This window comes from Syngnathus floridae, chromosome 11 (genome assembly GCF_059516105.1).
Source record: "Syngnathus floridae isolate MCC-2025c chromosome 11, RoL_Sflo_1.0, whole genome shotgun sequence".
Lineage (NCBI taxonomy): Eukaryota > Metazoa > Chordata > Actinopteri > Syngnathiformes > Syngnathidae > Syngnathus > Syngnathus floridae.
The window spans coordinates 8,143,723-8,159,355 of record NC_142423.1 but is presented as its reverse complement, the minus strand read 5'-3'; the positions used below and the strand labels follow the sequence as shown (position 1 = coordinate 8,159,355).

Below are 15,633 nucleotides of genomic sequence, written 5' to 3'. Positions count from 1 at the left end.
TCTCCTCTTCCTGTTTGTGACAGACCCCTCCCCCCACAGAGCGTCCACCTTAAAGGCTTTTCCGCTCGACAATCGACATGTCGCACTGAGCTGCGTCGTGATACCCGCTCGGATCCAGGTGACGCTGTTTTGACGTCACGATATTAGGGATTAAATAATCAATTCCGCCCACAAAATAAAATTCACGTTCAATGGGGACAACCAGTTTCATTATTATGCTGAGAATTGTTTCATCCAATTCAAAGAAGGCCATAACAGACAAGGTCATGAGCAAATCCAATTAAAAAAGCAAAACGTTGACAAGTCTTGTTTTAAGTTGAAAATAATTCCCATTAATTTAAACCCAGTGAAATATTATTTGATCAATTACCCTGCAATAATCTATCTTAGACCTCAGGAAAAAAAATGCCCCAATATTTTGGATTTTATGCACATCAAGCCTTTTCCTCTCCATGGATGCTCACAAGAGAACAGGTTAACATCAACTGACTCAACGAGGTTGACTCCACCCATACAAAACTATAATTGGCAAGCAGAGGCTTTCTCTTCTACGCAAGTTAACCATTTTGCATCCCACGAGTGAGATACCATTCATAGTAATTGGGGCATGCTTCTATTAAGTCATGCAGAAAGATGTTCAAAACGTCGCACGACTCCTACAGATTTAAACATTGGTGGGCGGGAAAGTAAAGCATACATTCTGTTTGTCACAACTTTTATTAATTCTATCTGTGCTTTATAACTTAAGAGCACAAAAAAAAAAAAAAAACTGAATCCAGACACCTCCAGAAATTGTGAAACTGCCTCCTCTTGTGGCAGTTTGGATGGGAGAGGATACAGTACAAAAGGGGGCAAACCCATGTACACAGAAGGCACAACCAGCAGTCCCTTGGAGTAGTCCTGAAATGATTCTGCTCGTCACATCTATCCAACTGAGCCACTAGCAAGGGAAGAGAAGATACCAAACCTCCCCATCCATTGCTTGCAATAGCTCTCAGTGCGGTTCACGAGGAAAACGAAAGTCTACAAGGAGTGCTACAAGCTCTTAGTGATGCATTTAAACTTTAGTTTCACCTCCCTTATACCTAGAAAAAGAAACCATTGCTATATACAGTGGGACTAAGTTCACTTCCCATCATCTGTACAAATCGTGAATATACATAACTTACTCCCAAATTTACCACTAGTCCAATACAAAACGAGAGGGACAAAATAAAATGAAGGGAGGAAAAAAAAGATGAAACGAATAAACAGAAAAACATAGCTGCAGTAACATCTCCATTGCCTGGCTTACATTTTCTGTAAGAGCTTTGACTTCAATGTTCGAGTCGCAATGACTGCCCAGGTGTGTGCTGTGGCTTCAAACTAAAGTTCACATTTAAATGTATCCATCAGGGAGAGAAAGAGAAAATATATTTTATAGTCCACTACAGCATCTAAGTTCCTTAGGGCCGGAACTCCAACTCATCTACGCTTATAACCTTGGCTGGCATGGAAGGGAGTTGCTGATCCAGCACATCAGATCCAAACCACTTGGCTAGGCCTGGAGGGGGACTTGCATGTCGCTGGGGGCCATTCGCTCGATGGGGACCTTGGCTCTGAGATGATGGACCTGGGATGCTCTGATGCACTGCAAGGAGAACACAGTTATGCTCAAAGTACACAAGCACAATGGATGAGTAAAACAAAAAGGCAGGTAATCACACTCCATTTTACTTACTTTGTCTCTGCTGCTGAAGTTGCTGCTGCATCACTGCCAACTGCATCTGATTGTTTGCTCTGGTAGGCAGAAGAGGCGGATGCCCCCCCGTTGCACTGAGAGGGTACAGAGTTTGGCCCAGTATTGCGGGGGGCAAGCCTTGAAGTTGCGCAAGGTCAACATGTGGTGGATATATACCTGAGAATGACAGGGGGTGCAAGACTCAGCCTTGATCAAATTATGAGGTGCAGCATCCACTAGATTCACTCCTTAGCTTAGAATGTTCTTGGCAAACCTTTACCTGCTTGGACCAGTGCTGGGCCAAGCTGCTGGGGTTGGATTCCCTGTGCCAGCATTCGTTGGACCACACTGGGGTGGAGCTGAGGAGGCGGGCGCACCACTGGCACATGGGATAGCAGCGGGACCGGGTAGATGGACCGCGGGAAAGTTATGGGTGGTCCTGGCGGTGCCGTGGTGGGCGTATGATGTCCGGTAGAAAGTGGCCTTAGTCGCTCCTGATCTTTGCTCGGCAAGGTCTGAGAGAAGTGCTTGACAACACCAGACTGGACGCCATTCCCTTCAACTGCTTCTAGGTGGTTCTCTGCAATCGTAAGAAGAACATCAAATTTAGTCATCTCTAGTTCAGATATAAGGCAAATGAGGACTCTGTACCATCTTGACAGTGGACTGCTGCCTCCTCTTTGGTCTCTAATCGACTTGCTGGATCATCTTTGCTTTTCTCTTTTGTTGCATACATTTTGCGGATCACTGATGTGGGCGTAAACGATGGAGACAGCTGTTGAAAGAGAAAAAAGAAATACTGCTTTGCTCCCATGGAACAACATTTTTCAGAAGGATAAATCCCTATGCTTACCATACTGGTGACAGCACTGCCTGGTGAGTTTCTTCCAGCAGGCTGGGAGCCTGGACCAGGGGAGCGGTTAACACGCTGTGGTCTGAAACAAATGTGTACCACATCTAAGCAAGCAAGTAAAACTAATCTAGACTTTAAATTACTTGGTTAAATGACTTGTTAGCATGTGTTGCAACAATTATTTACAATCTGCTGCTTGTGAAGTTCACTGTAGCTTGAGACGGGTCCCTCGGGAATTGATGTACTGCTGTATCATTTTCAAGCCAAGTGAGAAATCACTCACTGTTAAGGTTTTACAGAGTATCCTTATCGTATGATTATGTTGGAATGCAACCGGTAATGAATCCCATTCCATACAAGGTCGTAAAACACTCCCTGATATGTTTTGACTAGAGCACAAGGGCTTCCTATTCAGTCTACTCTTGCCCCCACTCTTTCTCTTAATAAATATGTCCTTGCAGTTGGGAGAGCTTCAGAGTTCACTCCGTCAACGTGTGAGCTCGCCACCTGCAGGTGTCTAAATGAACTTGCTTGTCTCTCGTGTGGAAATAAGAAATAAGTTGGAGTGAGCAAATCTCTAACACTCACCGATTTCGAAACGATTTGTCCTGTGGTAGCCTGTTGTAGCCGGATGGGAACTGATGATGGGCATGTAGAGCAAGATCCTGCTGAAATGCTAGTGCTTCAAGATCTGCATGATTCACTGGCATCGAGAGCGGTCTCATCTAACGCAAAAAAAACAAAAAAAACAAGTTGAATGATTTTTTTCACCCCTCCCAAAAAAAAAAAAAAAAAAAAAAAAAAAAAAGGATTTAAATGAAAAAAAGATGGTTAGAGACTCAATTCATTAAACAAATGGTTCATAATATAATTTGCGGTACCGTACAGATGCTAACAAAAAAATTCAATTGCTCCACTAAGGAAAACATCATGCTACCTGATGCTGGGCTGCAGCTGCAGGGCTGATGGACCTGTGCATGTCAGCATATTGTTCAGGCATTAAGGGCTGAGCTCCAACAGGAAAGCCTTATAGATAAAATGAGAGAGGACAACCCAGAAAGTAGCCATCAACAGTTTTGTTCTCGGAGTCCATCCCCAAAATTGACTAGAACACTGTAGTTAACTTTCTACACAAGAAGTCTCAAAGTCTTAGCTGCAACATGAATGCATTCATTACCCCGCAGAGGGTTCAATGTTCACAACATAGGATGCCCAAATTTTTAAAATACCAAATTTTTCAGACTACAAATAATTTTTGTGCATTACCGGGCATGGCCAGAAGATGGCGGTAATGCACACAAACTATTTGCCAACCGCCAAAAGCACAAGTACTATTAGTAGTCGTGGCAACTAATGTTTGACGTATTGCTAGATTCACATGCGGCTTCCTTACAATGTTTTCTGGAGAAAAAAAGCCCCAAGAAATTTCGATTTTATGGTGTTACAATTCTACAACAAACAGAATGTTAGAACCTTTTACCTGCTGGATGTTGCAAGCGACTGTTGAAGAAGTCTGGTGAGGGGGACCTCTGGGGGAAGAGCGGTGGTGAGGGACCCTTGTGCAGCAGGCCATGTAGAGAGCTGGGAGGAGCCGAGACCTCAGAATTGCCCAAAAGGTTGCCAAGTAACACTGGGGAGCGACTACGAACAGGTCCTCCCAAGAGCTCCTACATTGCAAAACACACATTTGCAGGAAATATGACACCCAAACTCACATTCAGGCGTATAGCTTGTAACAGAAATGTGGGCTGGATAACATTTACAGTCTTCAGATAAGTGTTCACTCTAATGATGGTTATTTGAAAGGACTGCCATCTTAAATACCTGGAATATGTTTTTCGGTTGCTGAGGAGGCATCGGAACTTCAGTCAGCCCTGAAGATTGCTGCAGTTAAACACAAATAGTCTGAATTTGTGAATGTGCAATGGAAGCCCCTCCTCCTCAATAGACATCAAATCCCAATAAGCATCACGCAATGTGAAACTTGAGGTAGAAGTTTTATTAGGGTATGAAAGATAAATATTAGCATGAATAGATTCTTGTGAAATATGTAACGCAGTAATGACACCATGGAAATTCAGGCTAAGAAGCAAATTTATGCACATCACTGAAAGAGTTGCCAAACAATATTTTGCCATCTCTCTCCAACAGTGAACCATTCATCACGCTCCTACTTGTTAGTCTAATACGAACATTTAGCGTACCTGAGAAATACTTACATTGCTTGAGTTGGTTTTGGGATGCGTTGGCAGAGTTCCACTTGCCTTCATGCTGCTGACCAGTTTATTAAAGGCTGACATATCTGTGTCACGCGAACGTGGACGAGCACTGGGACCACCCGTTAACGCCTCCTCTAAGTGCTCAGCCATGAATGGTGTCCCGTTTCCTCTCCGCGGAGGGGCTACCTTTGGCACTTGTGGTTCTGAGGCCAGTTTCATCCCCTTCATTCCCCCCTCCACCTCCTCCAGGGACAGCACTGCTCCAGAGTGAGCTGAAATTAAAGAAATACCAGTTACTTCGCATAGCTTGACAAGTACACAATAAGATCAAGTGGAACGAGTGGGGAGACTTTTTTTTTTTTTTTTACATTTCAAAATAAAAGCAGACTTTGGTACAGACAAGTGACGTGGCATTTATGACCAAAAGGAACAAATAATTTTATTATGCTATACTGCAATTCCATTAAGTCTACAGTGTCGGATGCATTGCTATTATTATAAATGTAGCGTATGGCTGAACTATGGAGCGACACTCACTGTTTTCTCGGAGGCGAGCCTTGTTCTGAGAAAGAGTGGAGAGAAGAGGCTTCAGGTCTACTTTGGCCTTGTGCAACAGCTCCAGTATGTCCACCTTCTCCTTTGATTCTGATGATTGAATGGGTGTGAAGAATGAGGCAGGGCCTTGGCCAGATGATGTGCCAAGGGCTTCAAGCCCTTTAAGAGGGGGGGGTGGGGTTTAGTAAAAACTTGACTTTTCTCATTACTTGCTGGTGGGGAAAGGGGGGGAAAGAATATAACAACAAATAATGAACCTGCTAGTTTTTCCAGTTCCTCGTGCGGGGTGGATCTCAGACTGCTAGAGCGGCTCCCTGAAGGGCTCACGCTGCTGGAGAACCACTGACTGAAGCGGCTTGCTGATACAGGCCCTTCTCCTAACACATCCTCTATCATCTATTAAAAAACAAAAAAAACAGATTGTGACAGAGGAAAACCACAAACACGAGCAAAGCATGTGCACACTAAAGTCACTCGGATTTAGGGCAGCTTTCCACAGTCATTAGATTCTACAAGACTGAGACTTTTAAAAAAAAAAAAAAAAAAAAAAAACATACACCACCTCAGGTCAAGTAAGAAAAGTCAAGGTGATGTGAAAGCATCTTAAGCTTTGAGTGACAGACTCTTTGTGCGTTCAAACACCTCAATGCATCCCAGTACTTACAGACGCCAGTCCTGGCATGGTCTTCTCCAGATTGAAAAATTCATTGAAGTCAAAGTCACCAGTGGACTGCTCTGGCAGCACATCAGGGTGAGGAACCTCTTGATCAGCTGAAGGCCGCACAGTCACATTTTGCTCCTCTGGCTGTCCATTACATTCTATGGATTCACGGCAAATCCTCAGGAACATCATCACGGCAACTCTGTATGGTATTGGAAATTATTTTCACTTGCCTTCTTTCACAGACTCTGTCCTCTTCTTTGAGCGCCTGGACTTGCGTCTATCATCTTCTAATAATTTATCATCAAATCCAATGAGCTCGATAGTCTCCGACTGGCTCGTGGGGCCTCCAGAGAACCACTCGGGCTCCTCTTCCGCATAAGAATCATTCCTTCTGCGTTCACTAAACACACGTTTGTCTCCAAAATCTCTCTGCATGAGATAAAAAAAGAAGCCCAATGACCAAGCTGATGCAGTGGAACAAACAAGGCTATTTTTAGTTTTGGCTGCGTACTGATGCAAGATAAAGTATCTATTAGATATGGGAAGGCCTGTAAAAACGGGCAAATTAATATTACATTCCAATTTAGCCTCAATATACTATAGCAACACCGGTGTGAGTCTGATTTAGGATGAATGCAATGAAAACCAACCCTGAATCTTTTGTCTTTGAAGTCTCTGACATCCCGTTCCCTTTCCCTTTCCCTTTCCAGGCGGGCTTCTCTTTCAAAAGCTCGGGCAGCAATGATACGACCACTTCCGATCCTTCGTGATCCTCCTAGACGGAGAGTCTCATTCTCCTTATTTTCTAATGGGCTGATTGGTCGGGACGAGTGGATTGCAGGAGCAGCATTGCCTTGGCATCCACCTCCAAAGCTACGACGCTGTGGGCTCAGTATGACATCCAAGTCGTCCTCCTTTAACCTCTCGCGGGGATCTGAAGAAAAATGGAGCACACAGACCTTATTCCAAATGTGTTGAATATTGGAACAAAGAAGTGTTAACAATAGATATATATATATTCTGAGCATTTCTTGATGCCTCTGTAAAGTACCTGGGATTCTTCGTTTCAGTGGACCTCTATCCTCCAAATGCTCCTTCTTAAAGCCTTCCATTGGAGAATTACGCCCCGAGTTGGGATACATTGAGATATGCCACTTCTCAGGATCCCATACGCCATCGCTGCATTAAAACATTTGGAATTATGAAAGACTCCAAATACATTCACCGCCGTTCTATTAGTTTGCGTCTATTCTAAACACTATATCTTTACACTCCGATACACACATTACATGCTTACCTATCATATTTCTCTGACAGACAGTTTGGCCTTTCGTTGGAGATGGGTAGCTCCTTTATTAAGAGAAGCTCCTCCTAAACATTGACAAACAAATTAAACATTGCTACACTTTTGACCGCATCAAACAAAATGTGTCCCCCCTCCATCACCTTGGTATATCTATGTGGAATTGGTGCTGCCGGTTCTTTCTTTACTTGGTCCACGGCAGCATCACCTGCATTCTTCTCTTGAATACAAGCATCACCGTCCATGGCAGAAACACAGCTTTGATCCAAGCGGTGACTCCGCTGGGGGAGAATTTTTTGGGGAAAGAAATTAAGCAATAAGTGTCTGCATCAAATTAAACATTTACAAACTTCTGCTTTTACTTTGGAAAACCTTGTTCGACATTTTTGCTAATTTTCCGACATTTATGTGTCTTTTAATTTCATCTAAATGGGACCATCTCAGCATTTTGTTATCCTACTTCGAACTATGCATTAACTAACCCCGTTGTCTATGAATGGTGCTCGACGAATAAACTTGCCTTAAAGCCGTGAATTTGGTGGTCAACAGGCACTTATCAATGCAAAAATATTGACGTGAAAATGTTGAAAAGGGACCAAGACTCCAGTTGGAAAAAAAATCTGCCCAATCGTAGGATCCGCTGAAATCACCTGAAGATCGTATCCAATTACCGAGGTAATTGATTACAGGCTCGAGACTAATTGCAACTTAGCAAATTGATAGAAGCTGCACAGTAACCTGAATTTGTAGCAAGCGCAGTGAATACAACTTCAAATCAATAGCACACTGAGTGCGTTGAATAATATTTTTACCCCGCGCCAAGAGTCCGACACTCATCCGTACCTGACTAGAAACCTTTGTTGGCTACACAATTCATTGCGGTCTGAAATTGTACCCTGCAGTCGCACAGAAATGACTTACCCGATATGACGTCTGAATGGGAACGTGGTTGACCTGGAGTTCACGTATGTCAGCTAGCTAGCTAATCTAGCCGCTTCAGCTAGCTAGCCAGCTAACTAGCTGGGAAATGGGATAATGCCCACCCACCAAGTTTTACACTTGCCAATTTTTTGCACTGATTTGAGAAAACGGACTATCCGTGGGTCACTTGAAATAACCACAAAGTTGGAAAATTCGCAAATAATAATCTGTAACGCTTGTCTACACGTTCTCTCTTTTTTGAGTCGTAGCAGCAAAATTTCTCTGATCGCCGCTTTAAGAAGGTCCTCGGAAAGCTGACACTGTGCCCCTCGCGCCTTTGTAGAATGGGAAATAGTCTGGTACGTTTACTATCTATCATTAAGAAATGTAATACTATTGCAGTAATTTACTTATAATAAATACACAAGGGATGGGGAGAAAAAGCAAAAAATATTTTGTAAGGCTGTTGCCACAATTTATGCACACCTTTGATATTTGAAAAGGCAGTGGGAGAGCCAGTCATAGGTTTAGAGTGCGCTCGATTTGTAAGCTTGACTCACCGGCGACCCCGTTTGGCGTTTCGCTATTGCTCACAAGAGTCGAAACTGTAAACATCAGCGCTGACTATGACTTAACTTAAACTAACCCTGGGCCTTCGTTAGATATCACGTGACGCGGAAAAACAAACGCGCGGTAGTCAACAAAACGCTACAAGCAAGCAGGCGAACGAACAATTTTCCGATGCAATGGCCAATGAATTCAAATAATAAAAATACTATAGTCTATGTTGTATTTTATTCTTTCAAACGCCTTAGTCTGGATTTACAGTCGTGTGGACTAAATTTTTGGCAACAATGGAGAAGCAATACCGATTACCAAAGCGTAAATTACACAGTCTCACATTCATTATTGATACCAAAGTCAGTCCAGTTCCAAACAGTTATATTCCAAAAAGAACTGATTACAGTTGGGACAAATGTGGAAGAATTGACGAGCTGAGAATAAGGTGGGAATTTTCTTTTTGTTTCCCTCACTGTACTTGGTCAGTCTAACGACTTTCATCTTTGCAGAAACCTGGCAAGAAAATTCCTAAAAATATGGCGGCAGAACACCTTTGGTCGAATCCTTCCTCATAAAGCCAAGTACCAATTATATCGATTTAAGATCCGCGTCATTAGCAACAAATTCTGGGCATTCTCTAATCATGTAACTTGTGCACTCTGTTGTCTTTAAATGTACAGATGTCATTATGACAGTGTGCTGCTGAGAAAAACATTTGAGGCATGGAAAGAGGAGTGGTGGACATTTGGGAGGGGTTGGAGTCTTTCAGTACGTGCCAAGTGTCATTACAGGTGGGTTCCTCAGACATTTACTTAAAAGGTATTCATCAAACTGAAATTGTAATGATGGGTCTGCCTTCAAGGTATTACCTGCTCTACATGACATTTCGAAGATGGCAAACGTTTATGTCACTCCAAGTGGACAAGAAAGACAAAATCCAAAAAGCTCACGCATTCGGTATTTGACACTTAAAGTTCATGGGAGGACTCTTTGACTTTGGAGCATTTTAACCAAATGTTGTGTTGGTGTTCACCAGTTGACAGGCGGCGGATGCGGCAGATGTGGGACAGGTGGAAGTTTTACTGCCAAAGGCGTCAACAGAAAATCAAAGCACTTCAATTAGCTCAAGAGCAACACAGGCGCACAAGTTTGCAGTATGTCAAAGTTAATCTACAGATGCACTGTTCTGCGCGGTTTCATTTTCAAAAACAAATCGTATTTTTCATCTAGGTCAGCTTGGCATTTGTGGCAGGCGAGGTTTCGACAGCAACAAAACATTCCACCTATGGAGGACCAAGACTCGATGCAAGGGGCAGTAAGTTGGCAGAGATTTGAAGATTTCCTTGCAGATTCATTGTGGTGGGGTAAAAGGAAAACAAATCATAAGAGCTCACTTTTGTGTGGTAGCATGCATATCTTTTGTAAAATGATTTTCTGATCTGCACTCTACTGTTTGTTCGCAGATAGAAAAAGAATCCAAAGCTTCCCTTCATTTCAGCAATAGAGTGAAAAAGAAATCTTTGTTAGAGTGGCAAAGTTACATCTCCTGTCGTCAGCGCAAGAAATCCTTAAAAGGTGATCATGACGACATCTTGTGGAGTTTTTCGTCACAGTATTTGCCGCTCATCTTTCACTCACTTGGTCATTCAGCCGACGCCCAGCGCTTTGCCCGTATTCACCTGATGAAGATTAGCTGGAGAGTGTGGAGGAGCGAGTGGCATCGCAAACAGAGGAAAGAAGAGCATTTGCAAGCCAGCGGGCAGCTGGCGAGTCGGGCATCACGGCGCAGAGCCTTGCTACACTGGAGGACGTGTATCCTCTATGAGCATTTGCTTTCATACCAGCTCCAAAGTTTCTATTCGATTCCTTCTTGAGCTCCTAAGCAGATGTAATGCGGCACAGGGAAAAAGCAAACAGAGGCCAGATAGCAAGTCAGCACTACCACCGTCACCTGCAGGTTAGATCCGGAGAGTCAAGCCATTGGAATCAAGTCATTAAATGTCTCTGTGTTCTTCTCTCAGTGCGTCGTACTTCAGGGGCTTTCTCAAAATGTCTCCCAGAACAAAGCTAAACGGCTGAACAAAAATACGGCAGTCCAACATTATAACCAGACTGTAAGTTATTGAGACCTTGACACAATAATGATACATTAATGAATTATTAATAATGATATATGAATGAATTATTAACTCTGTTGTGTCAAAAATGGTCAAGTTACCATAATCATATCTGATGATCTCTCACTGCACACTTTTGTCCTTGCCATGGCATCATGGCTGAGAATCATTTAATTAAATACATCTCATGTTTGATTTTTTTTTTCTTTTCTATAGGTCATAAAGAAGCACTGGAGACTGTGGAAAGACCGACTGGAGGAGGCTGAAGACAAATCCCTCCAAGCCCTGATAGACATGGCGGACACAAACTACAGGTGCTTTTAATGTCTCTTTTTTTTTGCTGTATTTGATGTAAACGTGCCCTAGTTTCACTTACGGCTGCTCCTTTCCCCCCCCTCCTTTATAGGATGTACTTGATGAGTCACTCTTTTGACCACTGGAGGCGGAAACTTGTACAGCAAAGCCGCATGCAGGTGTTTAATGTTGAACATTCTTATTTAAAGCCACCTATTTTCTATACTGCTGTTTGGAGTCATAAGGCGCTGGATGTTGGAGAGATGCTGCGAGTTTTTTTCCAGGAGCGGTCGAGTAGTCAGCACTGCAATGCACTTTATCGGATGTTTCTATATTGTCGTGCAGGAGTTGGAGTGGCGAGCCGATGTTTGGTTTGCAGAGCGCTGTGTGGCTCATTATTTCGGCTCCTGGTGTGAATATGCTCTGCTGAGAAGTGTGAAGAATGACAAGCAACACAAGGCAGATGTCCATAATAAGTTAGAACAATTTGTCTTTCTTCACTAGCTGCTGTCTTGTTCTGGCGGTAGCACGAAAGTTATTTGCCTCCTTCTCTTTGTCTTTAGGCAGCGCCTGTGCACTTGGGTGTTGGGCACCTGGCGGGCAAGGACAGAAAAACACAAGGATGAGATGCTGATGCTGCGAATAGTATGTTGTCTCTCTTTTGAATAAACCACTCTACACGGCCGACAATTACTGAGCGTTATTGCTGCTGATATCGAGTGATGTTTTCCTCAGGCCATCCTTCACGAAGAGCAAAGCTGCGTGCAGAGAGCCTGGGCTCGATGGAAAGAACGGACAGAGCAGCAGAAGAAAGGAGAAGATAAGGAACAGCAGCAGACGTCAGAAGATTCCGAGCTTCCTCACACTTTATTGGCGCAGCGGGAAGATACCAGTGCTGGCTTACAGGCCAGGTGAGGAGAAAGTGGGATGTAAATACACCAGATGACCTCTGTTACCCGAAGCAGTGTGGGGTCATGTTTTGTCTATTTCATAGTTATTTAGGTTTTGCGTGTTCCTTTTTGCTTCTATGCTCGTCAGGCTCAAAATGTCTGATCTGACTGAACGAGCACTCTGGCATTGGGCCCTTACTCTTCAAGCCAAGGTTTCACCTACACACTTCATGGCTTCTTTCACTCTACTCGAGTGTCTTCATGCGTTCTTTTGGAACCTTCCGCAGGTGCTCTTCGGGTGGAGGTTGTGGGTCAGAGAACAGCGCAGGAAGAAAGCGGAGGCGGTGGAAACCAAGGGCGCGATGTCTGACTGCCATCAGAACAAAAAATCTTACAACAGGGCTCAATGTTCTTTAAATCAAGGCAAGAATAATGCGCACAAACATTGAAAGAATTCCTTTTTTTTTTTTTTTTTTTAATGTTTTTGTTCTATCATTAGCCGAGCTGTTACACAGGGAGCAAATCGACACAGAAAAAGCCCGGAAGCATTACGACTCCAAACTGCTGACTAAAGTGCTGAGAGCGTGGAAAAAGCATCAGCATACATGCCTCAAATATAAGGTAGATTTTTTTCGCTGTTTCGTAGTCTATTGAATAAACAATCCAATCCTGTGCTGTGAAATTGCTGCTTGACAATACGGTGATGATGACACAGGTCATGAAACAACAAGGAATCTTGTTGCGGAAACTGAAGATGTACGAGACCTACTTTGTACTCTGGAGGAGGAAGGTTTGTTTTTCAAACTCTAATAACAATTATTAATTACACATTTAGTGAAAAATGTTGTTGCTGTTCGTACGGCAACATTTTGAATACGGTGCACAAATTAGATTATGCAAGCATGTGTCCGATGTGTATTTTTACGATTGATCCTTCACGGCAACAGTTTGAGTTCAAAGTCAAGTTGTCCGAGCAGACGGAACAGGCACTCTGGCATTGGGCACTCACTCTTCAAGCCAAGGTACCACCTGCCTGATTCTTCTCTTCTTGCTTTGAAACTCAGCAATGACAGCTTGATTTGTCCTAAAATGTTTTTTTGAAAATTTACTGCAGATGTTCCATGCATGGAGGCTGTGGGTCCAAACACAGCGCAAAAAGAAGACGGAAGTCGCTCAGGTGGATGAGTCAACAAGTGCGGCTGTGATGTACATAAATGACATCAGGAGCTTTACAGAGCCTGAAATGCAGCGAGATGAAGAACCGGTGCATTGATGTTCAAGTTGGCTCTCAAATGAATGTGCCTCCTTCAATCAATCAGTCTGTTTCTTTTTTTTTTTTCTTTTTTTTTCCATTAGCAGAGTCTCCATCTACAAAGGGTGGTGAAGTGCTGTGCTATGAAGTGGAAGCAGCGGGCTTTGTTCGTATCGTTGAAAAAGCCTGTGACCTTCCATTATCCTGATTCGAAACGCGATTGTCCATCCGACTCAAGGGAGAATGACGAAGTTGATAGTGAGCTGTGTGTACATAGCAGGCCTGAAGAGGTTTATAATTTTTTTTTTACTAATTTATTACATCATGTCCCCCCCTCGCCTAGAATCCGTCCATTAGTGCGCCGCCAGCCTCGTCGCTGCGAGGAATTGTTTGCGCCTTCATCAAATCTTGCATCGTTATCGTCATCGCGTCCAAGTGGAGACGTGTGTCACGTGTCCTACCAGAAACCCCCAGCTTCCATCCTGGACACGTCTGAGACACCCTATGAGCTGCTATTGCCTCCCGCTGCTTTCATGAACACAGAAAACAAGGTAATATTCATCACTTGGACTTTGGTGCATGAATTCACCACCGAGTCATCCATCCTCAACTTGTTGTTTGTGTCCAAGATGAGACAAGCCAACACCCTCAGCCCAACAGCGGTAGCCAGTTTAGAAAATATTTCACCAACATCATCAGGTACATCTACACTTTACTTTCTGGTTTAGAGGAATTATTTAAAAATATATCTTGTTGCCTCTTTCAAGACATACAGTCGAGAGAACCGTGCGGAGAGTCGTCAAATGATCCAACTTCAACGCTGATGAGGGAGCTAATGAGCATCCAGCAGGACATGAGAAGCTTCCAGCAGGACAGGAAGCAGCTTCGGTGAGCAAGAACAGCGTTTGTCTCACTTTAGTTTTCTTCTGCTCGGTTGTTTACTCCAGGCTTTTTGTCTGCTCAGGCTGTGGCAGAAAGTGAAAGACGTGTTGCAGAGTTGGCTGCAGAGCAGTGGAAAAGATGAGGAGATGGAAAAGACGTCAGTTTGTCAACAGGTAAAGGAGGTAAGTAAGAGTTGTTGGTTATTGCTGACAAAAACAGCCCTCTCAGTTAATGGTTTGCGTGTTGACAGCTGGAGGAGCGCATTGAGAAATTGTCTTGTCAGCTGGGAACACGAAGGCCGACAATGCGTTTTCATGCAGAAAGACTCCAACATTTACAAGCTGTCCTCGACTGCTCAGGATTTGCTTCGCTTTATCGACAAGTACAGATGTAAATGTACTATTAGGTGAATTTATATTTTTGTGTGTTCACCGTGATGGAGTCTCAGGCATTGTATCTCAAAATGTCATGTTTTTGTCTAACAGTGAATAAAAGCACTTTTGCATCCATCTCATATGTGTGTCATCTTCTGTTGAATTGATCTTTTAAAAAAAAAAAAAAAAAATATATATATATATATATATATATATATATATATATATATATATATATATATATATATATATCCTGGAGTAATATCCGCAGATTTTTATATGAACTCTACTTGCATACGTTCAATTACACTGTAATGTAAAACATTTTATTCACCGTGTTTTTTTTCTAAAATTTTGTAATTACGTTAGGTCATCTAATATATATAAAATAGTCGAACGTATACAAAAATGCATCTAACTTAGATTGCATTTTTGTATACGTTCGCCAATATGACTACATGTCCCAGAAGACATCGTGCGAATATGTGTTTGCTCTTCAATTGACTTCCGGTTGCCCTCAATGTCAGTCGATAATGGTTCCGGGTTTATATTTTGCATAAGGTGTTTCACAAGTCATATAACAAGGCACAAACACGCTTCTTTTGAGTCATATCAACTCACACTCCTGTCGTAAGGTAATATAGTTTGTTGCGTCTATTTATTTAGTGTTTGGTTTGTTTTTTAGCTATTTATCTTTCTGTACATGTTGTGTTTACTAAAGTGTATGTGTGACAAGATACCTTGGATGTATAGTATCATTCAAGCTATAAGAAATAGTACGACTAGCCATGGAAATTATCACTATTAAATAATACGCTTGAATTATATAACATTGTGTTACCTCATTTCATTAATGTACGTTCCACTAAAGACAACAATTATTTAAAACAAAATCTTTGGTTGCAGTTTTGGCCGAGATAGATGAACAAAAGTGCATAATAAATCGTAAGTACTTGGGCTTACTGTATAAATATTGAACCACTTGAGTGACAATTTTTTATATGCCCACTCTGATGCAGATGAGATTG

The 15,633-nt window shown here is 42.6% G+C and overlaps 2 protein-coding genes across 6 annotated transcripts; one reads left to right on the top strand and one right to left on the bottom strand.

Annotated features, from left to right (window-relative positions):
• Positions 1-698: 698 nt before the first annotated feature.
• On the bottom strand, positions 699-8,711 carry eif4enif1 (eukaryotic translation initiation factor 4E nuclear import factor 1). Of its 3 annotated transcripts, none has more exons than XM_088389393.1 (19): positions 8,236-8,711; positions 7,458-7,595; positions 7,309-7,382; positions 7,063-7,190; positions 6,662-6,945; positions 6,242-6,440; positions 6,012-6,166; positions 5,605-5,743; positions 5,330-5,506; positions 4,793-5,064; positions 4,398-4,457; positions 4,054-4,240; positions 3,511-3,599; positions 3,162-3,298; positions 2,574-2,655; positions 2,372-2,495; positions 2,001-2,300; positions 1,721-1,897; positions 699-1,630 (listed from the first exon to the last, which is right to left on the bottom strand). In XM_088389393.1, exons 2-19 carry the CDS (start codon positions 7,557-7,559, stop codon positions 1,446-1,448), a joined length of 2,871 nt encoding a protein of 956 aa, XP_088245519.1. In that variant the 5' UTR covers positions 7,560-7,595; positions 8,236-8,711; the 3' UTR covers positions 699-1,445. The 3 variants fall into 3 exon arrangements, with proteins under 3 accessions (XP_088245519.1, XP_088245521.1, XP_088245520.1); XM_088389395.1 differs by having other exon boundaries at positions 5,330-5,437; positions 8,236-8,710; XM_088389394.1 differs by lacking the exon at positions 8,236-8,711 and adding an exon at positions 7,835-8,179.
• LOC148390845 (protein SFI1 homolog) lies at positions 8,062-14,745 on the top strand. Of its 3 annotated transcripts, none has more exons than XM_088389391.1 (27): positions 8,062-9,241; positions 9,306-9,377; positions 9,477-9,587; positions 9,659-9,753; positions 9,833-9,950; positions 10,027-10,111; positions 10,260-10,371; positions 10,447-10,608; positions 10,683-10,753; positions 10,818-10,910; positions 11,130-11,227; positions 11,320-11,386; positions 11,553-11,683; positions 11,771-11,852; positions 11,943-12,118; positions 12,246-12,309; positions 12,385-12,520; positions 12,597-12,718; positions 12,813-12,887; positions 13,045-13,119; positions 13,212-13,361; positions 13,457-13,614; positions 13,693-13,900; positions 13,979-14,048; positions 14,117-14,237; positions 14,314-14,413; positions 14,482-14,745. In XM_088389391.1, the coding sequence occupies exons 1-27, from the start codon at positions 9,090-9,092 to the stop codon at positions 14,623-14,625; spliced, it is 3,048 nt and encodes a 1,015-aa protein (XP_088245517.1). In that variant the 5' UTR covers positions 8,062-9,089; the 3' UTR covers positions 14,626-14,745. The 3 variants fall into 3 exon arrangements, with proteins under 3 accessions (XP_088245517.1, XP_088245516.1, XP_088245518.1); XM_088389390.1 differs by having other exon boundaries at positions 13,454-13,614; XM_088389392.1 differs by having other exon boundaries at positions 9,057-9,241; positions 13,454-13,614; positions 13,693-14,048.
• The last annotated feature ends 888 nt before the right edge of the window (positions 14,746-15,633 follow it).